Source organism: Dendrobium catenatum, unplaced genomic scaffold, assembly GCF_001605985.2.
Source record: "Dendrobium catenatum unplaced genomic scaffold, ASM160598v2 fragScaff_scaffold_490, whole genome shotgun sequence".
In the NCBI taxonomy this organism is placed as follows: Eukaryota; Viridiplantae; Streptophyta; class Magnoliopsida; order Asparagales; family Orchidaceae; genus Dendrobium; species Dendrobium catenatum.
In genome coordinates, this window is record NW_021318952.1 from 286,925 (window position 1) to 311,250 (window position 24,326).

At 36.1% G+C, this 24,326-nt stretch overlaps 1 protein-coding gene across 1 annotated transcript; it reads right to left on the bottom strand.

Moving 5' to 3' along the window:
* Positions 1-371: 371 nt before the first annotated feature.
* Positions 372-22,733, bottom strand: LOC110114257 (filament-like plant protein 4). The gene is made up of 6 exons (XM_020847073.2): positions 22,534-22,733; positions 5,641-5,765; positions 5,140-5,317; positions 2,647-4,963; positions 2,241-2,301; positions 372-1,089 (listed from the first exon to the last, which is right to left on the bottom strand). The coding sequence occupies exons 2-6, from the start codon at positions 5,752-5,754 to the stop codon at positions 625-627; spliced, it is 3,135 nt and encodes a 1,044-aa protein (XP_020702732.1). The 5' UTR covers positions 5,755-5,765; positions 22,534-22,733; the 3' UTR covers positions 372-624.
* Between the last annotated feature and the right edge of the window lie 1,593 nt (positions 22,734-24,326).

Consider the following 24,326-nt stretch of genomic DNA (forward strand, 5'->3'; position numbering starts at 1 on the left):
TCCGGTCAACCGAACCAAATAAAAGCGCCGCTTAACTACTGAGTTTCTTACAAAAATTTTCAGTCATTACACCAAAAGGCGCCTCGATGTTTAGTGTTTAACTTTTCTTTACTTAAGAGGTTTCACAATAATCATAAATTTTATTTAATCAACATTTTTTTTACTATTTTCAAAAAAATTTATGTTACAAAGCTATTTTTTACAACAATTTTAAAATATTATTTTCTCTGCAATAATTTTACAACGAAATAAAAAAACTATCCCAAACAAAACCAAAATATTTGATCACTAAGAACACAGCAGTAGATGCAAACAGCCGAGCATTTCCCAGCAGGATGCTGAACAGTTGCGAAAGAAGAATAGGATAACTCAGGCAAGCATTATTATTCCTTCAGAGAAGTGTTTAACAGAAAGGAACCCCTTTTCCACAAGATTGACAAGAGTTGGCTTTAGAAAATGAAAGAAGGCGATTTAGGCTTCGTTTGGGAAAGCTTTCCTACTGCTTCTTAAAGAAGCTTTCTAGTACAATTTTTTAAATTTTTGTACTAAAAAATTCTTTAAGAAACAGTAAGAAAACCTTCCCAAACGAAACCTTAATTTGTTTGCCTAAGCATATACTACTTACTATTCACCCTTTCCTCTTGAGAACAATTTTCTAAATCCCCGACCATGTTTCTCAGGCAAGGCATTGGAAGGCGACGAAGAAGAAGAGGACCTATAAACCTTCTGTTTTTGATGCCTTGGGGTGATAGGAGACTTACTGAAGGGAGTTTGTTCAGTGTCAGATAAGTTCATGTGAGAGTTGTATCCATTTAATGGGGATTCTCTGCTTGAATACTCTGTTACAGAAGTAATAAGATTTTCTGGAAATGTGTGATCTGGATGCAGAGGGCTAAAGAGCACTGGAGGTTTTAAGCAACCAGCATTTCTTTCATCTTTCAAGACAAAATCTATCAATTGTAAGCTGTTCCTTGTGGAGGAGTCCATTTGCTCTGCCGGATTTCGCATTGCATGAAGCTGTCGACCGAGATGAATTATATTCTCTTGACACTCTGCAAGCTTCTCCGCTGCTGCTTCTATCTCTCTTTCCTGTGGACAACAGTTATAGTTGGACAATATTTCTATTAAATATTTAACATTAAAACTAAGGGAATTTTACATAAATACCGCTTTATTTCATGCTATTCATATATCTAACACTCAAAATATTAATATTACATGCTTATCACCCATATAAAATTTCAATATCAAATATATCACTCCAATAATTCATTTCACCATTCATATCATCTTATAAACTTCAATATTTCATTCCATGCACCTAAATTTGTTCTATAGGTGGTAGGCATGCAATATTAATGTTTTAGATGTTAGATATGTAAATAGAACAAAATAAAGCTGTATGTATGTAAATTCATGATACATTAATCCAAAAACTAGGTGAACAGGGTAATCAATTAAAGGCACGCTTCAAAAAGAAAATAAACAGCTATCAAACAATAAAAATTAGTCAACTTGGTACAGATTGAAATAATACCATATGAACATATTTGATAAGGAATCTAGAAAGGAAAATACACTGATACTTGAAAAAAGTGAAAATAAAAATTTCCAAGGAAGTTTTCAAAAAAAAAAAATAAAAAGTAAAGGGAAATTTACATACATACCACTTTATACCATTGTATTTATATATCTAACACTCAAAATATTAATATTACATACATACCACCTTATATTATTTTAATATCAAATATGTCACTCATATTTTCTTTTTACCACTCTTATAATTCATTTCTACCACTCATTTGATATAAAAATGAATTATGGGTGATATGTATGTAACATTAAAGTTTTAGGTGTTAAATATGTAAATATACTATGTATGTAACATTAAAGTTTTAGGTGTTAAATATGTAAATATAATAGTATGTCTCCACCTAGGCTCTTTTTTTTGTTACTCGATCTCTTTTTTTTTTAGGCTCTAAAACGTCTTGCATCAGAAGGCATTATAAGAGTTTAAAAATAAATAAATAAAAAAGAAGACATTATAAGGGTTCAATAAAATCAAGAATGAAGAAAGTATTGATTCAGTGAAAAGTTAAGCACTCTATAGTTACCCTTTAGACAAGAATTGTAGGACGAACTTTAACAAGGTGTGTGTGTGTATATATATATATATTATTCCCTTCAAAATCTGAAGAGATTTAAAACAAAGGAGAAAAAAAAATTCTTGCCTTTACCTGCTGGGTCTTTGTATTGACGCCACCATAAGGAAAGGAGCTTGTTGAGCATTTCCTATTCCTTCATGCAATAATGAAAAGGAATATCAGTTGAGAAAATAAATGCAGCATTCATAAGCAGAGTACAACAAAAATGTTTCCTCTGTCATCTTATGTTGTACAGCACAAAAAAGGAAGACTGTAATCCCATAATAACTCTCAAAACCAAGGCAAATTATTAGGTGTGGACGCCGGACAGAGAAAATCCGAATTTCTCTCTGCCTATAATAAAAATGCAGCTGCTACAGTAACTGCACTGTAACTGTGCTTTGACTATTGGATGATTCTTTCTGTCCGGTGTCTGTAGCTAATAATTTCTCCAAAACCAAATAATTCAGGAAAGCATAATGCAAAGCGTAATGCTAACCTTTCTATTTGCACTTGAAGTTCATTGTATTTGACTATATTGTCCTGATGACTACGCCGTTCCAGCTGAAGCTCACTATCCAAGGTTTCAGCTTTTGCACGCCAATGGCCTACTTCAGCCTCTAGTTCCTCATTCCGGCGCTCCAACATTTTGTAGGATTCAGCCATACATTTCAGTTGAGTCTCGGCTAACCTGTTTGATTTCTGACAAGAAGCTAGTTCTGATTTAAACTCTGACAGTTGTTGATCAACTTCTGCCAAGGTAGACTTGGTCTGATTCAGCATTTCATTGCATCTAGCTAAATCCTCTTCAACTTTCTCTTTCTCCAGTTTCAGATTCTCGAAATCTCCAAATGAAAATGCTGGACACGTGGCCTGTATTCTGAAGCCAGCATCAAGAGACCCTTCATTCTCCAACAACGTTTCTTTATGCTGAGTTACTTGATTCTCCAACAACGTTTCCTTATCAATAAAATCAGCAGAATTACTCTCTCCTTCGTTGCCTTTCCAAGTTCCCAGTAGAAACCTCAAATTACAGGCTTCGTGCAAAATGCGGGTTAAATCTAAAAGAAAATCATGTAAACTTATTTTGTTGCGAATAACCCTATCTATATAATCAGAAAATTCCTCAATCTTCTTACGTTTCCCAATAATACCAGTAGAACTATTAGCTTGGATTTCTGCAACTCCTTTACATAGTGATACAAGAAATCCATGAACATAGGCAATGGCATTCTTCAAATCTTGGTCTGACACATTATTAAATTTTGTGCATGGGACGCAATTGTTCCTCGAAGAGATACCAACATCAATGATTTCATGGACATCTTGTTGACAAGATGATTGCTCACTTACATCCTCTGTGAATCCATTTCGCTCTATGACAAAAGAATGTCGGGGCAACGCTTCTCGAGCGTCCTGAATAATATGATCAAAATCTTCAAGAATTTTTTCCACATTGCTTTCATGGACGTGAGAATCAAATGTAGAAAGTATACTTGATTTAAGTTTCAAGAATGGAATGTCCACTTTTGAAGCAGGATCTGCAGTTGAATTTGACAAAGATTCAGAGTTTGCATTGTTTTCTTCTTTAGCATCTCCTTTCTTTAGACAATGATCCATAGGAAGGGTGTCTTCCTTCACAAGTTTAACACCGTCTGATCTGTTCATATCCTTATCAACTTCCGTCGATAGGCAGGCTAACCGTTCCATCTCCAAGAAGTCATCCATAAGCTCCAAATAATGCGAGTTCTCTTCCTTATCTTTCTTGTAATGTGAGAGCTCTGAGATTACTGCAGTAGCCCGTGAATCTGAATAATTCGTTTCCTCGTCAATGCCATCTTCAGATATGGAGGTCAAGCTAGGTGGATTGCTTTCATTTTCAAAGAGGACGTCCGTGCTAAATTTTGAATGGCTCTTCTGTTGGTTAAGAAGTAACAAATGTGCTTCCATGTTTCGAAGTTTGTTTGCATGTTTAGAACATATTTTTCTTGAAGCCTGTAGCTCACTGTTGCGGTCTGATAACGCCTCCTTAAGCATTTTCATTTCTTCCTCCATTGCCAGTATTTGTGCGCTGAGAAACTCATTTTCTTTTTGAACCTGCTGAAAATTTTCAAGCGTAGTGTCAAATGGCTGTGCATTGGAACCCTTAGCAGGAGACCATCGCAGTCTGTTATCCCCATATTCTCTGCCTAAATTTTCAACTTCTAGCTTCATTTGAGCTAATGCCGCAGGCCCGGGTAACTTCTTACGAACAAGACCACGCAACCTTTGGCACTCGGCTTCTAGCTTTGTAATCTTTTTGACATCTTCTAAGTGTTGCCTGTTTGCAACTTCAGCAGACCTCACACTCATGTTTTTTTCTTCATTACGGATCTCAAGCTCCTTGGTGACAACATGAAGTTCATACTTTATAGAACTTATTTCTCTTTCACATGATTCTATATTACTCTTCAACACCTCAATCTGAGCATCAGCTTGCGATTTTTCTTCGCTAAACTTCATCAGCAAATTGGAGCGTTCTTGAAGAGACCTTGAAAGAATGGAATTGTCAGCAGAAGCTTTCAGTAGCTCTTGCTCAAAATCATGGAGCTTTTCTTCTAGATCAGCCCTGACGATTTCCCACTGTTTTGTCTTTGTAATGATTACATCGTGTAACTTTACTTCACTTTCCTCCTTCACGTTCCGTAGCTGTTTCATGCACTCCTTTATAGCACCATCAAGATGTGATGATCTTTCTTCAGCAGCAAGCTTCAGCAATGTTGTATTTTCAAGCTGTTGTTTCAGAGCCAAAGCTTCAGCCTCGGCCTTTTCCCATCCTAAAACAAGAAGAATGGTGGGGCTCCATAAAATGAGGTGATTTGGACCATCAAATTAAAATTAAACTAAGAGAATCAGATAATTTCCGAAAATAATACATTAAAATTTACTATTCATGATTATTTTATGATGAATTCATCAAAGTAAATAAAATATTTTAAAATATCAAAGGTACCTGAGACTGCTTCTTCTGCTACTTTTGCGTGTTGCTTCACAAGATTATCCTTAATTATCATCTCTGATTGGGCTGAGGATAGTTTCTCATTTAGAGTCTTCACGAGATCTTGCAATCCTGAAAGATGAATATATGACTCAACAGAAATTTGCACATATTTCACACTCTTTGCATCATCCTGCAAAAGAAAAAAAGTTATCAAAAGCCATTAAGTTAACTATATAAGTAAAAACAATCTACCCATTTTGTTCAGAAAAGGAGAAAAAAAATTACAAAAGTCATAAAAGAGGCAACCTAAACATTGCTCAAAACCTGCCCACCATTATCTTCATATAGCATGACAAAATACTTTCTTATGCTTGAACATAGGAAAAGTAATCATCTTCATTTATTAAAAGATTGAACATTAATAAGTATGAGCCAAAAGGTATATTTATAGAAATGTGTACATGTGGTCAACCAAATAGTCACAATTTCTTTCATACAAAATTCAGACTCAACCTGTTCTGTTTGAGGTCCGGTGGAGGTAGATAATGATGCACTAACAAGATCAGCGGCAGCCAACGCCTTTTCCGATGGCTTCTTCTTCCAAGGCCAACTGCGTCGATCCATCATCGCCTATGACTCTAAATGGCAATTCAATAAGTATTTTTTAGCAGACAAAACAATAGAAGTTCTAATATATGAAAAAGCTTGGAAGAATTTTATAAAAGCATAGAAATTTTTAGTTTAGTTTAGTTTTTTTTTCCTCGTAGGGTAGCATTTGTTTAAGTCAACATACGTCCTTGTTTCAACTAAGTAATATACATCAAATTTTATGGAGATTGTCTTACCCAATTGTAATTTCCGTTTCTTACTCTTTGTAGTTTTGTTGAGGTTGCGAAGAAGTTCACATTAAAGTATGATGTCTTTGTGTCTGGGATTTCTAATACAAATTTTAAAGAATAAAAAAAAAAACATGCAAGAAGCACGAAAATAAGTAGCATACAAACTATTAATATAAAACAATTATCATTGTCTTTCCATGAAGAAAAAAAAAACAAAACAAAATTAATTGAGATGAAATCCAATTGCTTTCTACAAGAAATTAAAACTAAATTCAAAATCAAGGAAGCCACAAATGTTTTGAAAGCCTCGTCCTTAGTGAAAATCCTATAGTAATGTGATAGGACTTGATGATCAAAACATCACACAACAATAAAAAAATCATCAACTTACTCCAAATAGATCAAGAAAAAATATGAAGAGGACTGTATTTACTAATCTTCAAGCAAAGAAAGATAAGAAACAAGTTGATTCACTATTTGAGAGGTGAATCACCTCTCTCACAATTCCTAGCAACCACTAGGAACCCAAATACTTGAGGGTCATGCTCCCTTGGGGGAGGTAGGCCTTGTTACAGCTGGAACACCTCACTGAATTGTTGTAGGAGTGGCTGGACTATCTATGGAATATCCTTCTCTTTCTCCATGCTTCTCCCTCCTTCGAGGCTTTGGAACTCCACCAAGAATATCATCCTTACTCTCTAGATTTCCCTCACCATGGTCTTAAGAGAAACCCTAGTTTTGGACAGATTAGGATCCCCCTTGATCCTCACCTTCCTCCCTCTCACCACAAATTCCATAGTCAATACCTTTCAGTCCACCTTGGTTTCCCCCAAGGTTTGCTACAACTTCATGCCCAAAATTACATCTGTGCTCCCTAACTCTAAGAGAAGGAAATCCTCTCTCACCTGGAACTCCTGCAGTGTTATCATCAGAACTAGTTAGATGCCTCTACTCTTCTCCATCTTCCCAGTTCCCATCATCACCCCAAAATAGCCCATATTGACCAGCTTCAGCCATAACCAGTTTACCACATGGTTGGAGATGAAATTGTGTGTCGCCCCACTGTCCACTAGAACTATCACTGGTTCTCCTTCTATCTGTCCCCTCACCTTCATGGTGTGATATGAGATAAAGCCCACCGCTGAGTTCAAGAAGACCTCCACATTTAGGTGCAAATGCTCCCCCTCCTCAACCACCTCCTCCTCTTTATCATATACTATAAGTAGCTGTAGCAAACGATCCTTGCAGCAGTGACCCGATGCAAACTTCTCATCATAATGGAAACACAATTCCCTAGCCCGCTTGTCCTAAACCTTTGTCTCTGTCAGCCACTTGAAATTTACCCCAGACCGTGCTCCCAATCCCCGATCCTTTGGGTACTTCTCTCTAAATGGGTAGAGGCTATACCTTCAGTGTCAAAAAAGTAGTCGACGTCCAATATGAAGCTCCAAAATTGTTGTCCTTGATGCTTCTCTCAAGTGAGTTTTTATCCTCTTTCAACTGGGCTAGCTTCATATGCTCTCAAAACTCTTGTGGCCTCAATAACCGACAACGGCCCTGATCTTTAGCTTGATCCCATTCATGAAATTCCGCTCCAACACTTTATTAGATAGCCTCCCCAATCAGCTAGAAAGGTACTCAAACCTCTCTTAATAATCCATCACTATCCCTTCCTGAACCAGAGCAAATAATTGTTCATAGAAGTCTCCTTCATGATTGGTTCAAATTTGATCTCTCATGTCTCACCACTGATACCAAGACAACGCCTTCCCCTCTAAGCATAAATCCACCACCGTGAATCTTTCTTCCTCCATCAGCCCATTCACCACGAAGTACCTCTCTACCCTATAAATCCACCCATGAGCATCTTACCCCTAAAAAATGTACATTTTCAACTTTCTTACTCTCGGATTCCCTTTGCCTCAACTTCCACCTCTGGCTCCTCCCAAGTAGCGATTGTTTTGATCTCTCCATTGTTCTCTCTCTCCCCCACCCCCCTCTCCTTTCATTGATATCATCTTCCTCAAAATCATCCCTCCTCGTTTCTTCCTCCCAATTTCTCTTCATGTCATATCCTTCATGCATTTCCCTCCTGATTACCGGTTCAAGAGATAGCGTATTTTTCCGTCGCCTAAGATTTCTACCTCTCGATCATCCCCCATTATGCCGATCTTAGGGTTTCCCCCATGTCCTTGGCCACCCGTCAGAGCTCTCGCCTCCGGTGTTGTCGGTTGGGTCTGAATATCCAATATTTTTTTATCATGTCCTCTAGATTAGAAAACCTTCCTTCTATAGATGAAATTCGTTCCTCAACTTCAGATTTGAGTTGGTCAACTTCTCCTTCTAGTTTCTCTTCCAAAGCATTCACTTTCTTTGGCGCCATAGGTCTAGAATCGTGCTCAGATACCAATTTGATAAGACTTAACGATCAAAATAACACAACAATAATGAAAACAACAACTTACTCCAATTAGATCCAAATATAACACCAAGAGGGTTGTATTTACTAATCTCCAAGCAAAGAAATATAAGATATAAGTTGATTCACTATTCGAGAGGTGAATCGTCTCTCCCAAAATTCCTAATAGCTACTAGGAACCCAAACACCTAACAAAAACTGCAGTAAAAAATAAAACTCAACATATACCCTAACCCTCCACAATCTCTCCCCTTAAACAGCCCAAATCCCCTAATAAACGATCCTTACATCTTCCTCAAATATTTTCCCCCCAAAGCCTCTTCTCCTAAAGGTGATAAAGGAGGTCCTAGGCCCCACCTGGGCAGTAGGGCTGTTGTCTGCCTAGACAACTGGGCTGCCAGCAGCCGCATCATATTGACTTTGACAAAATACAAACAGCTTTCTTAAACTAATAATAAAAAAGTGGATGAAGAAATATTAGTAGGAAACGTCAATTTTCATTAGGCTCACCTAGTATAACATATATATGTTTTGTTCACCTCCATATTTTGGAATATATATACTTTTGATTTGAAATCTAGCCTCATATTCAAGAGTATTTTAATTTTCAATAGAAATTCATATTCACAATCAAGATTTGGATCATATCATATATTTAAAATTTAGTTCTTTATATGATATTTGGTTCAAAATTAACTCCAAATTTGGTAACTATTCGAAGATTAGATTCAAAATTAGTCTGGCACTCAAATTTAATTTTAGGCAAAAATTTCAAGTTTTGTTCAGATATATGTTTATTTTCTTTTTCAATAATAAATTCAATTTCTCTCAAAGATTTTAGATATGATTTTACGTGGAATGACATACTCAAATTGTAATTAAAATGTGACCTCATGTTCAAACTCAATTCTCCCAAATTTTGACTTTTTGTCAAGTATAAGTTCAGGCTTATATCTGGAAGTTTCTAAGAAAAAGTTTAGGTTCACAATCAAGCTAGGATTCAAGTTCTAATTTTAATTTAGGTTCAAACTCTACCGTAAGTTCAATTTGAATTGCAAGTTAGGTTTCTTAGGAATTGATCTCAATTTCAAATTCAAATTTAGGTTATAACTTTTGCTCAAGTATAGGAGTACGTAAATGAATAAATTATAACAGAGGTATAGATTTAGATGCATAATCAAATAAGTACTCTTGTTGTGATTCCAAATCCTCTTCTGCATTTGAAACATCATCGAAAAAGTCCAATTATCATCAAAAGAGTCCAATTGTAAATAACCATAAATATTCATCAAATTCACCATCAAAAGGATATTCATGAACTATAATTTTTTTAATAAGAACCGGATTGGTCATGTATGATTTTTATGTCATTGTATGTCGGATCAATTTAAGAGGAGAAGATAACGATTTTCTTATGAGAATGGTAACTATGGGTTGGTATCTCTAAGAGATCACACATATTATGTCTTAATATTCAAAGATCTGACTAATGTCTCACTTAGAGATTTTTGGTAAAATATAGTTTAATACAACCATAATTTCTTAACTAAGACCTCTTACAAAACACATTATAACAAACAAGTCAGTCTGGAGGCAAATCATGTCTAACTATAAGATTAATAAACCCATCATAAATGCAGACATATCAAAATTATTTTATTTCAGCCTTAAAATGATTAATCAATCGATCTTAAAATTCTTTGTATCGCATATATTATTCTTTAAGTATACATTTTATGTCAACCTATGTTGATTTCGTTTGACTTAAAATAGTAATGAATTTAAGCGTGTCTTTACTAATTTAATTTTTTCATAATCAAGCTAATAGTATTCTTTAAAGAAATATTCAAACTTTTGACCCATGCAAAAATATCTCTAGGTTATACCATCCACTGAATATAGACATGTAGTTTTAACATTCCTACTAGTTATGTTGTGTTTGTCTAGAATCATGGCTCACCTAATTTTGCTTAAAATGCATCTTTATTATTTTTTTATTGACCAGAGTATTATTTCCTACCTTAGTTGACATGATGATGCAACCATTGGCTCAAATATCAATTTGATGTAAGACAGTTAATGGTATAGGGTTTATAATGCAACTTAGAATGAGATAGAACATCAACAACATCAACACTTTATCCCACTAAGTGGGGTCGGCTACATCAATCTTTTTATCACCATTCTGTCCTATTAAGAGTCAAATTCTCATTAATCTAATTAAAAAATGATATTTATAATAGTTTCTAATCAAATCTTTTTAGGACTACCTCTACATTTCGTTACATAAGCCAGATCTAATACATCGACTCTCCTAACCGGATCATCAGAAGGGTGAATCTAGGTGTGTCAATTATTGACACAACCTAACAACCCGACCCAGATAATCCGGGTTAAGGTTGACCCATTTAATAAACGGGTTAGGTTTGGGTTTCAATTTTCGACCCATTTTAAAAACGGGTCAAGTCCGGATCAACCCGGTAACCCAAAATTGACCCGTTTAAGACTCGGATGCAATCAAATCTGACCCGAGATAGCTTCGCCCGTTTTAATTTTTCCCGCGTGGGAGGCGAATCGAGGGATTGGACGTCAAGTGGGAGGGAATCAAGTGATTGGACGTTGGTCACGTCGCCTGCCACCTAGCGCCCTGGCCAGCCGTCTGCATCAGGCCAGTCATCTGCCATCCCTGCACTGCTGCACGCGGCACGTCTGCAGGTCCGCTTCTCTGCAGTCTGTCTAGCACCTGCACGAGCATGATTCATGATTGGTCGAGTCGAGTAATCGACGATTCGACGTCAAACCCGCTGACCATCGCACGCGACTCGCACCCACCCCACCTGCGACCTCACCGGTCAAACGAGCCCTGTTGCCTGCTCAGCCAGTCTGCCTCACATGCGTTCGCCTAGGCTCAGGTCTAGGCCCTACGCATTGCGACTCAACATGCGGATGCTCGGGTTTGGGAAATCCATATTTGTTCAGGTTCGCGAGTCAGGTCGGGTTAACCCTCGCGGGTCGGGTCAACCCTTGCGGGTTGGGTCTGGGTTGTATATCCTGACCCTTCTAGGTAAACAGGTCAGGTTTGGGTCAACCCATTTACGCTTAGGTTAACTCAGGTTGGACCCAAACCCGTCCCGTTGACCCGAATTGACACCCCTAACCGGATCTCTCTAATCTTATCTGTCACTAGAGCTACTCCAACCTTTTCACATATATACTCATTTCACATTCTATCTCTAAGTGTAAAGCCATTCATACACTTGAGCATCCTCATCTTTGCAACACTAACTTAATCTTATGCTTATCTTTTAATGACCAACATTCTAAGCCATAAAGCATTATAGGTCTCACCACAACCTTATAAAATTTTCCCTTAAGTTTAAGGGATACTTTTCTATCACACAACAGGCATGATGCATTCCTCTACTTCCATTATCCAACTTGAATTCTACTAATAATATCCTCATATATTTCACTATCATTTTAAACAATAGATCTCAGATATCTAAAACGTGCACTTTTCTTAAATATCACAATCCCACCACTAGATATATTGCTACTAAAATTACATTCCATGTATTCGGTTTTTGATCTAGTCAAACACAAGCCTTTAGACTCTAAGGTTGACCTCCATAATTCAAATTTTCTTTCAACTCCATCTCTAGTCTTATCAATAAGGAGAATATCATCAGCAAAAAGAATACAAATAGGTACATCCTATTATTAATGTCTAGTAAGAACATCCATGACTAAAGCAAAAAGATATAGGCTTAAAGTTGAACCTTCATATAATCCTAGTAAAATAAGAAAATGCTTGGTCAAACCATCTTGTGTTTGAACACATCACAACTCATATATACATATCCTTAATGACTTGAATATAAGCATTATTAACTACTTACTTCTCTTGGAACTTTATCATTTGCTTTCTCTACATCAATAAATATCATATGTAGATCCTCCTTACTCTCTCATATTTATAAATTTCTTGATCTGCAACATAAAATGAGATGCAAAATTAAAAAAATCCACAATTTTCTAACTTATAATATTAGTAAATACTTATTGGTTTAATATATGGATAACAACCATACTTTCTTTATTCTAAGAGAAAATTATAGGATCACGCAAAATCTAAAATTCAACAAACAATCATGCTCATGCTTCAAAAAGAAAATTCAAAATGAACCTTACTCGGCAAAATCATAATCACTCAAGCAATTTCAGTGGCTAAATAATTAAAAAAACACAAGAATAAGAATAAAAATCACCACAAAGATAAGTACTAAACCTTAAGTCATGCAAATCCCTGTAATCCCTTGGCTTCGTCATTCTCTTGCTTGCGATTTCATTCTCACAGCCGCTCGGTTCACCCGTTTCTACCTCTAGGTTCGCCTCTCTCTATTAGCATTTGATCTCACCTACTTAAATAAAGAAAAAACAAAGAGAAGGCAACACAAGTGGCTATAGGCTAAAGCTACAACCACTTGTGTTGCCTTCTCTTTGTTTCTTGGTTTTTTTAAGCAGGTGGGACCAAATGCTAATAGAGAGGCGAACCTGTAGGTTGGATCAGGCTAACCGGGCGACTGTGAGAACGAAGTCACAAGTGAGAGAGAGGCGAAGCCGACTAGGAGGAGGAGAGGTCTTGCATACAATTCATAATGAGATTGTGAGGAAGAATTGCACACAAGCTTCACGAGTAAGAGAGAAAACATCCTTGAGACTCATTGTTTGGTTGGAGCCTCTTGCACGCCATGAAGAAAAGGTAATCAAAGCTAGGGCAACGATTTGGTTGGTCATTTCTTGCAAGGAATCAAGGTTTAATCGTGTGATATTTTACCTTTCTAATTTATTGGAGATATTTATGTTTCCTTTAAAGATTAACTAGACTTCTAATTGTTTGTGCAAGTTATTAAAAAGAAAATACCTCTTTCTCTTCATGGATGTAGGCACATTCGTGTCTAACCACATAAATCCCTCGTGTTATTGTTTTCTTATGGATGACTTCTGAATTTTTGCACTGATCTTGTGCAAGATTGTATAAATTCTTGTTTAGGAATTTACTGGTTTTGATAATAGAAGTTTGCTTTTGTGATTGATAGCAAGAACCCTTTTGTTTAGTTATTCAAATCCTATTTTTATCGTTTTGCAAATGTCAATCAACTAATTTTTTATTGTTGGCAAGTATCTCATAGTCATGTTGAGCATATTTTAGTGAAGAAACTTTTCTAATTAATTGGTAATTAATTAGTTAACTTGTTGATTTTATTATTGTAAATGAAAATTAACTAAAGATTTATTTACATAAATCTAGATTTCACTAGCTTGTGTGTTGTGCTCTAATTGTAGGCAAACAAATTTTGAATTTAAATCTTTCACATATAAGCAGTTTGTGAGTGCGCATTTACAATCTTGAAATAATCGGTTCTTTTATGTTATTTGAATCCTTAGGTTAATAGTTTTAATTTCAATTATTTTGAAAGATCCTGAGTAAGTTGGATTTTCAATAGTAATAACAAATTGATATCAGAGACACTGGTTATGATTTAAGCATAATGGGTGTTTTGAGAGTCAAGATTGAGAGGTTCGATGGAAAATCTGATTTCTTGATTAGGCGTAAAGAATGAAAGTCGTTCTGATCCAAATGAAGGATGCTAAGGTGTTGGAAGAAGAAAGAAGTTTGTCGAGTTCTTTAGATGCAAATGAGAAGGCATAAATCATGGAGTTAGCGTATAGTACGCTGTTGTTTCATTTGAGCGACAAGGTGCTTCGTGAGGTCAATAAGAAAACGACTATTGTTGGGATATGGTTGAAATTAGAATGAAATTAGAATAAAAATTAATTAGGAAACAAAAACCAAGGATCAATACACATGAACTACATTTCCAATGAACATAGACATTTAGATTTGCATCAATCATCCTTTGAAATTCTGTAATTCTTTTGTTCTGCCATTTTTTATGCTGTTATTGTGTTGGAAACTCCAAGGGTTGTCGTCAGTCCTATTTTGTTGCAACGCTAGAATTGGGTTGGTTTTTTAGAAAGCCACTAAAGTCTTGTTGGTTGTTAACAATTCGCTAAAAGCAGGTTATTGTTATCAAGTTGACATTGTAGATTTCATTTTAGTCCCTGGAATGTTTAAAATTAGGATAGTTCCAAGACTTAATTTTGAATGGAGTGGAACCAAACTAGGCCAAATTTATACCAGATATATCTAATAACCTATGAATAATGAGTCTGCATATAGATGATATGAGGCTTGTAATTTAATATTTTTTACTAAATTAAATTTATTCTTTCAATTTTATTATTGTATGTGCTAGTTAGCTGGCATGTATTCTTTAGTTTTTTCACACAACTAGTATTATTATTAAATTGCAATTGCTCTTTGATTTTATATACTTTGAATCCCTTATTAATTTCTTCGAATGTATGTTATAATTATATTATCATTTGAGTTTTAATTCTCGTATTTACTGATTTACATTTACATAAAACAAGTTTTTCCTATTTCAGTAGGAATACATTAATGATCAACTTTAAGACCATATATTTTTGCTTTAGTCATGGATGTCCTTACTAGACATTTGCAAGAGGATGTACCCTAGTTTATAGTTTTTATTGATGATATTCATCTTGCTGATAAGACTAGAGAGGGAGTTGTAGGAAAACTTGAACTATAAAGGTTAATCTTAGAGCCTAAAGATTTTCATTTGAGTAGACCTAAAACAATATACATGAAGTATAATTTTAATAGTAATAGATCTAATTGGGATATTGTGACTTTGGGAAATCAAGCCATTAAAATGAGTACACATTTTAGATATCTCGGGTTTATTGTTCAAAATGATGATGAGATAGATGGGGAGGGGATATTATTAGTTCAATTCAAGTTGAATGGTTGAAGTGGAGGAATGCATCGGGTCAGTTGTGTGATAAAAAAGTATCCCTCAAACGTAAGAGAAACTACTCTAAGATGGTGGTGATACCTACAATGCTTTATGGCGCAAAATGTAGGCCATTAAAAAGAAGCAAAAAATTAAGTTGTGTTGCATAAATGAGGATGCTCGGGTGGATGAGTGACTTTACACTTAGAGACAGAATGCAAAATGAGTATACGTGAAAAGGTTAGAGTAGCTCCGTTGGAAGACAAGATTAGATAAAGTGGCCTTAGATGGTTTGGTCATATAAAACATCGCTTTTTTGATGACTCAGTTAGGAGAGTAGATGATGGGGACATCAGCTCGTGGAAGGTTTATCAGAGGCATGGCTGCCGATCTACGGCCACGATCGAGTCTTTATATTTCTGAGTTATTTATATTATTTTCTTATTCATGTATTTTCTATTTTTCAGTGTCGTGTATTTGTTTTTATTATTTTTCAGTTGTACCCTTTTAGTGGGAATCGTCGTATGTAAGCCAGGAGGGAAAGATTGTCTTTTATTTTTCTTGAGTCCTTTGTACTTGGCTATTTATAGCCTCATGCCTTATGTTTGAAGTAATGAATGATTATTTTAGAATGGTGTCTTCTTGTTGAAGTTCTGGAGAGAGCTTGAGATAACGGAGAGAGATCCCTTGGAGAGGGAAATCAACGAATCACCACATAATCTCCCTTACCTTGGCTACACCCAAAACCTTGCTTCCCTTGCTCACCCGACCCCTTGCCCCCACATCCCCCGCCCATGTTTCCCTCCACTCGCCGGCCCTAGCCTCCTTTCCCCTTAGATTTCCATTGCCTAATTTGGATTAGGATAATTGGGGCAGATTTTGAATTCAAATCTCATCAATTTGAAATTTAAAATCTTTCTAAAAATTATCAAATCTATTTTAGGAAAGTTTTCAAATTAACCCTATTTGAATTTCAAATTTAAATTGGAGTTAATTTAAATCCTTCCTAATTCATAAAACCAAAATAGGAAGCTCCAATTGCTTGCCACAACTCCCTCCCACCTTCATGATGCCGCCGGCCCCCCTCCAATAAATCCACTTGGATTTATTTCCTAACTCCTCCACCCTTCCCTATTTAATTCCAATTGCTTTTGGGAAGTATTTGAATTTTGAGATTAGATCAAATCTTGACTTCAAATCTTTCCTATTTTCAATTAATCCTTTTTGGAAGGTTCCTAATTTAATTCAATCAATCCACTCATGATAGATCGACTAGATTAAATCCCTTATTGCAAAATGCATTGCACCTAGACACTTGCTCCCTCCCCTTGCTTGGCCGAAACCCCTCATCCTCCACCTCTTGATTTCTTTCCTAAATTATAGCCTCTTTCTCTTGGAATTAAAGTGAGATTAATTCCTAAATCCCTCCCATTGAGAATTTGAAATTTATTTCAGATTTTCTACTTGTGTTTCCCCACTTGATCTACGACTCCTCTCCCTCTTCCCTTGGCCAGCCACATCTTGCCGTCCCACTACAAGTTGAAGAGAAACTTCTTTCTCTTCAACAAAGTTCGAGATTGCTAATACCCTTTGAAAGAGATCATCCTTGAGCATCCATGAATGGAGGAAACCGGAGACATAGACTACGACCTTCTCCTACTTGAATTCTTGAGGGAAACTTCTTTCTCTCAAAAGAATATTTTTTAAGGCGAGCAAAGGATCATTACATTCCATACTTCGACGCTTGGGATAGACTTCTTCTCCTCCAGTTGAACCTTCACGAGGAGCTACGACAAACTTCTTCAACACCTAGCCTATGTGTTTCCGGATTTTGATAAGGGTGAACCTCTTCCCCTTTTTTTTATTTACTTTTCTAATCCCCCTAATCTTGTAGGTGATGGAGATTCATAAGGAACCGATCTTCACCTTTGCCTAAGCTTAGTAAACGTAGGATTTTATCTCACCATTGCCAAAGCTTAGTAAACGTAGGATTGAATGCACTTTTATTTGCTTCTAATCTTATTATTAGATTAGGAATTTCAGTTGAAGGCTATTTATCTTGCATGTTATTGAATTCCTAACTTGTTTTGATTCTCCAAGAGCTTGGCATGTGGCTTAGCCTAAACGTAGGCACCCCTCTTTTGTTTTCTATTGTCATTTTGATTACTAATAGTGGTAGTCTTACGTGCTTAATTCAAGAACTCGTGCAAATTCTTATTTCATCATTTTAAAGCATATAGTTCTACATTAGTAGATGTATTAGATTTGACCTATGCTAAGAAAGGAAGATGTAGACCTAAAAAGACTTGGTTATAAAGTATTAGAAATGATCGTTTTTTATTAGATGCAAATGAGAATTCGACTCTTAATAGGATGCAATGAAGAAAAAAAATTTATGTAGCTGACCCCACGTAGTGGGATAAAGACTTGATGTTGTTATTGTTGTTATATTATCTTCAATGATTTTTTTCATGCTTTAGGGTTTTATTTATAGACTTTAATAGACCAAAAACAAGAAACCACATCAAATTTCTCAAAAATAATTTAAAATAGTAAGTTTCAATACATTCATGTTTAATTCTAACAGTAGAAACTCTATTATGAACTCCACTTTCATAATTACTTTAAAACAGTAAATATCCCTAAACTTTGGAGACGGTTAAATTACAAGTTTGGTGAGTCAGTCTAACTTCATATAGGTACTCGGGAGCTTGTATTGACTGTGATCAGACGACGGAGGTCGGGAGTCGGGTAGAAGCGGTTGGGAGAAGATCCACAAATGTTGGCGGCCAGGCAGAGGTCTGGCGTTGGTCCGGCGGAGGTCAACGGTGGTTCAGTCGGTGGTTGACCGATGGGAGTTCGCCTGCGATGATGCTTGTATGAAGCTCTAGATCCTTGAAGCATCAGAGCTCTCTCAATTCACAAATCAAAAGTTTTTTTTCTTATAGAGATTGGGGATCTATTTATAGGTTTTGTGAGAGTGGCATGCTCTTTAAATATGATGAAAATCCAGAGCAAATTCGCAGTGCTCCATCGGACGACCCATATTGATTACCTAGATCATAGAACATTCATTAAACACTTATTGTTTTAATGATGTTAGAATGAAGTGATCTTGGGCTTGTTGGATTCGTCTCGTCTAGTCGCTCAATTCGATTATATGCATGTCATATTTGAATATCATTTGGTCATTCAATTAATACTCTAAAGCTTCTTAATATACTTTAAGCATTTGATTTGAGCCCATTTGCGTAAGATTGGATTGATTTTAGTGTCGTTAGGTTCGCACTGTCGAGACGTTCAGCGTGATTATAAATTTGCTTAAAACAGAGTTTGCATGATCCTGAATTTAATTTTGGAAGTTCCCAATTCAAATATGCATCAAGATTCGCACCAGAATAATACAATTTTTTTGTGATGTATCAGTTATATTATCATTTGAGTTCTATTTCTCCTATTTATTGATTTACATTTACACAAAACAGGTTTTTCATATTTAGTTGTATGTGATTTATGAATCATAAGTTCTCTTGCATGAACTATAGGCATCATATCATTGTAGTTGCATAAGGAAACCCTAAATCTAAATCTAAACCAACTTGCATCAAGGACTACCAAATTTCTCATTGAGAGACAAAATATCAAAACTTTCAAAAACTTAATTGTGTAAATTGTTTCTTATGTTTCCACATGGTTTACATATTCCCTAAAAGACAAACCATGAAGTTTAATTAAACCTTTTCATCTTCTTTTGCCTTATATATTTTTTTCAGGTTCAAAAGTGTTGCGGTCAAGAATATACGCGGCGATAGAGTTGTAATTCTGCGTCTTAGCGTTGCACGGATATCCAGCTCACACACAGAGAACACAAGATTTTTTACGTGGAAAACCATGGAAATGGGAAAAACCACGGGGCCTAACCTAGTTGAAAAGATTTCACTAGAATTTGAGTTGAGTTTAGTGGCCTGACTCGTCCTTGAGGGCGATCAGATTACAGATGTCAACCGTATGTTTGAAGTTTAGTGTTAAATCTGGTATCACTTGGAAGTTAGGGCGTCAGTTAGTAGTCTGGCAATGACTTGACAGAACTCTGGCATCAGTTGATGGTATGACGGAGTTTAGGGGCTCAAGTGGTGGTCTGGCGGAGTTCGGGCCCTTAAGTGGTGGTCCAGCGAAGGTGAGGGCCTCAAGTGGTGGTCCAGCGAGAGTGAGGGCCTAAGGTGGTAGTCCGACAAAGGTGAGGACCTCAAGTAGTGGTATGGCGATAATGAGGGCCTCAAGTGGTGGTCCGACGAGGGTGAGGGCCTCGAGTGGTGGTCCGGCGAGGGTGAGGGCCTCGAGTGGTGGTCTGGCGAGGGTGAGGGCCTCAAGTGGTGGTTCGGCGAAGATGAGGGCCTCGAGTCGTGGTCCGGCAAGGGTGAGGGCCTCAAGTGGTGGCCGGGAAAAGGTGAGGGCCTCAAGTGGTGGTCTGGCGAAGGTGAGGACCTAGAGTGGTGGTCCTGCGAAGCTGAGGGCCTCAAGTGGTGGTCCGGCGAGGGTGAGGGACTTGAGTGGTGGTCGAGGAGGAGCAAGGAAGTAAGAGCGATATCTGATCTCTCTCTTTGAATCCTTAAGCTTCGAGTCTCCTTTCAAGAGAAATGAGGGATCTATTTATAGATTTTTGGAGTGGCATGACCCGTAAATAGGTGAGAGATTAAGGGTAAATGGGGAGTGGTTGGATAGACGGCCGATGTTGAATCCATTGATCATGGACCATTTGATGGACATTTGAATGTCTTAGTGATGTCGGAATTCGGTGATCTTAGGCTCGTTGGATTCGTCTCATCGAGCCGCTCGATTCGACTATAAGTATGTTATGTTTGGAAACTGTTTGGTAATCCAAATTGTTGTTTGAACCTTTCAACAGTGCTTCTAACCCTTGATTTGGACCCGTTTGGGGATTGGGTTGGATTTCGTGTTGTTAGGTTTGTATTCTCGAGACGCTCAGTTTGACTATAAGTTTGCTTAAATCGGAGTTCGGATGGTCCCAATTATAATTTTGGAAGTTTCCAACTTCATTTTGCATCGAGATTCGTGCTCGATCAAGATAATTTTTTGATGACGTATCAAAAAGGATTATCGTTTAACCAAAAGTCAAAAGAAGTTTTATAGACATCTAGGGAGTCATTTAGTGGATCCTGGCTGTCTAATGACTTCAAAACTCCTATAGATTGGAGCCTTACTCATGGAAGTATTTAACCTGGAAATAAACAAAAACTTATGTTGTTCTTTTCATTTCTGTCTCTACTTAATCCATTTCTATTCCTCTCTTCCTCTCCTTTCAGTGTCCATCATGAAAGTACTAGGGAATATAGTTCTCCTAAAAAGACAACAACATAATATTTTTATTTTTTACATAAGGAAGGTGAACAGCCATCCTTAGTAAGAGTATAAATCCAAAAGTCTTATTTTCACACAGTAGTTGCTTCAAGCCAAAGAAACTGAAGGTAAGAACAATGAAATTCTGGCCGAGTCGGAGATCAACCAGTGGCGTAGTCCAAATAATTCAAACCATGATGCAGAAGAAGAAAGGACACCTAATACATGTGCAAAGCAATCTTGATAAGGCATGTACGAATTTCACATGACCCAAATCTCATATATGTAGACAGAGAACTCGATGATAAATTAGAAAAAATATTTATGACCTGCTTATTATTTTCTAGGTACTTAATCAAAACTATGTTGCACGTACCTGTGGAGAAAAAAAAGCAAAAAAAGGGTAAGAGAAAAGAAAATTCTGGAAATAAATGCCAGTTCAGCGCCTATTGGATTTCTGGCAAATAGAAAAATTGTTTTGCGATAGATGGAATTTATTAAATTCTACTATTTTGTTGGGCATTATTCCAAATCAACATGTGCTGTAAACTTCACAAATAACTCAAATGAAATTATTACGTTTTACACATAAAATAAGTAAACGAAATCTCAAGCATATATAGATATTAAGACCTTGATTCAAAGATTGAGTTTGAAATTCATAATAAAAATCACTATCAACTTCCAACCAAACATGTTGAATTAGTTATAAAAATAATGCTACACTAACCCAATCATAACTTAAAAAAAAAAATCTGTATTGGCACACTAAGTTAGCATAAAAAAATTGGTTGCAATACACAGTCACATGTGGGCATTAAGCGTTTCGTTTGGGATGATTTTCTTATTGCTTCTTAAAGCAGCTTTCTAGCATAAAAATTTTAATTTTTTAACTAAAAAACTGCTTTAAGAAGCAACAAAAAAGCCAATCTAAACGAAGCCTACAAGTGAGGCAGCATTGTATTTTTCTGGTTCTAAAATGCAACATTTAAAAATATATTACTTGTAATCCCTTATCTAATTTGACTTCCATTCAACCAAACTATCCCTTATAATAGAACATAATCAACACATCACACTCGAGAAGCTAAATGTAAGAATTTTGTAACAGCAATCACTGTTTGCAAACAAGAACATTCAAAAGAAGACCAAATCATTAAAAAAAAAAAATTTGAAGGATATTTATGTGTGTACCACAATATGATTCTTTGTTTAGAACAAACAAAAATCAAACCCACAATGTTTAAAGTGAAATACTAAAGTCTAAAGCTATATCTTTGCTTGTAACATAACCAAATTATGAAGAACTTGGCATATCATTGAGAGCAAAACTTAACGGTTATGGTGTGTTCTTCAAAGACTTGGATTAACTATCATAAATAGAAGCGAGTGATTGTTTATTTTAAAATCGTGCAAGATTTGAGTGCATGTAAAAACCAAACTGAAACCATGTTAATTATCCGAAGAGGCAGAAGCCTAAGAGCTAATATCTATTTGATCAGCTCCGCACCAAAGACACTCACAGTTCAACAATTCCTGTTCGTGTGCCCCAATGAAAATTCTCAGCTCAAAACCCAAACAAACGAATAAAAAACTGGGTCCTGCGAGAAAATCTCCAACTTTAAAGAAATTCACAAATCAAACTAAAATGGCAAGTTCGGGACCATAGAAGTAAAACTTCCATGACAAAACATTAAAGAAACGAGGCGACTCAAACAATGTTTCCAACGAGTTAAGAAAAGGAAAACAATCGGCAAATACGATCGAAACTCACGAAATCTAGAAAAAATACAAGTAGAATAAAATGCGAAACACAGGAAAACCACTAATGGATGAACTCATAACCTTCCATTGCTCGATCCCTTCCAGAAAGGATTGCAGAAGAATGGCATGGAGAGAGTATCACCTGATAGAATGCAGCTAGTGATAATCGAACACCGTAAGCCGCTTGCCGGAGAGAGAGAATAAAAGGTGATTGCCCTCTTTTCCTTTCCTTCAACTAAAGAAATTTTATCCTCTCTGTAGTGATTGATGGCCAGATGAGGCAATCATGCTCTCGGTCTGCTTCTTTGCTACTCTTCTCCCGTACATTTCCACTCGAGAGAATACAGATGCCGCGCGCGGAAAACAGAGAAGGGTGGGTGCACGCAGAGGAGTAAAGGAAGAGGGGTCTATGATACTCGCGTTAGGTGCCACATAAAGGCAAGACGTTGGGAAGGATCCAAAGATAGCCAGCCGCTTTCTTCAGATTTTTTAATTGTAATGTTTTATCGAAGGCCGGAAACATTTAAAGACCAAAGATTAATGCATAGTGGTAAACAAAACTTGAGAAAAATAAAGAGGTAAAGTTTTAAATTAAGCATAATTAAAATTTATATTAAATATTTAAGTATATTTAAAAAAATTAAAATTAGTCAAAGTCGTCAGTTAAAAGGATGACTTATGCTCACTAGGCATTGCTAAATGAGCTAGCCGTTATTAATCGAAAAATTAATTTTTAACAGAAGTTGTCAGGTAACGGGCGATTTACGTTTATGGTGTAAATTGCTCATTGAACGGACAACTTACAACAAATAATTTTTTTAAAATAATAAAAGAAATTCCTATTAATATAAGAAATTAATATTACATTAGTGATTGTTATTATACTATTATAGAGCCATAGTGGATCATTAATTATTGTTATTATGCTATTATAGAGTCATAGCGGATTGTTACAGTGTTCATTAGTATGTTGGATGGTTAGTGTTATGCACATCAGAATCTACGCAAAAGTCATTATTGATGGATTGGATGTTGAAGTAGTTGTGATAGACATCATTTAAGAAATTTAACTTAACCTATAAAGTTGTGTTGTTTCATCATTAAGTCTCGTCAACGTCATCTTTATTATTATTATCATTATATTTATTATATTTTGGTCGGTTATTATATATATTTTTTAAATCAATTCCTTTTACTAAATAATTTTTCATTTGATTATGGCCCTTCCTAGGCTTAAGCTTTTTTTGCAAGAGTTTTGCAACTACTCCGCAATGTATTCGTCGGTTATGAATTTAATTCGAACAACTCCCACGAAACAGATGATTCAAGAGGGAAGCACATACAAAGAAAATTTGGCTATATGTACTGATGACATCTTTTAAGCAAAGGTCAAATTTAATGAAATATTTTGGTGTTTTTTGCATTTCTAGAGTAAATATGAAGATTGCATATTGTGGCACATACATAATGAAGTTATGAATGTTAAGTTGTACAGGACGAACGATGATCTTAGCGTCATGGGGTGGAGATATGTATAATAGAGGTTTATGGAACATAGTGGGCATTCGGTTCCACTGGACTTTCTCAAGGGTTATATTCATGAGATCAACGTGACAGAGCAGACTAGTTGAGGATATCATTGAAAGGTCAATGGTTGATGTAGATCACTGTATTCTTTATCACACATGTCATCATGGAGAGGATGAAATAATGTTATAATTCTATAAGAAGTATATGCACCCCCCAGAGCTAACCCATCTATCTAAATGCCCAGAAATATCATGACATCCTATAATGTGATGGCCATGCACTCTTCAACTAAGAGGTGGAAAGTGCTGGTCTACAATGACCATCTCTCTATTAAAGCAGTCAACAAATGATGGTTCATCTGTATGTACCTCATCTGGCTAACACAATCTAACCCCGCCATTTGTA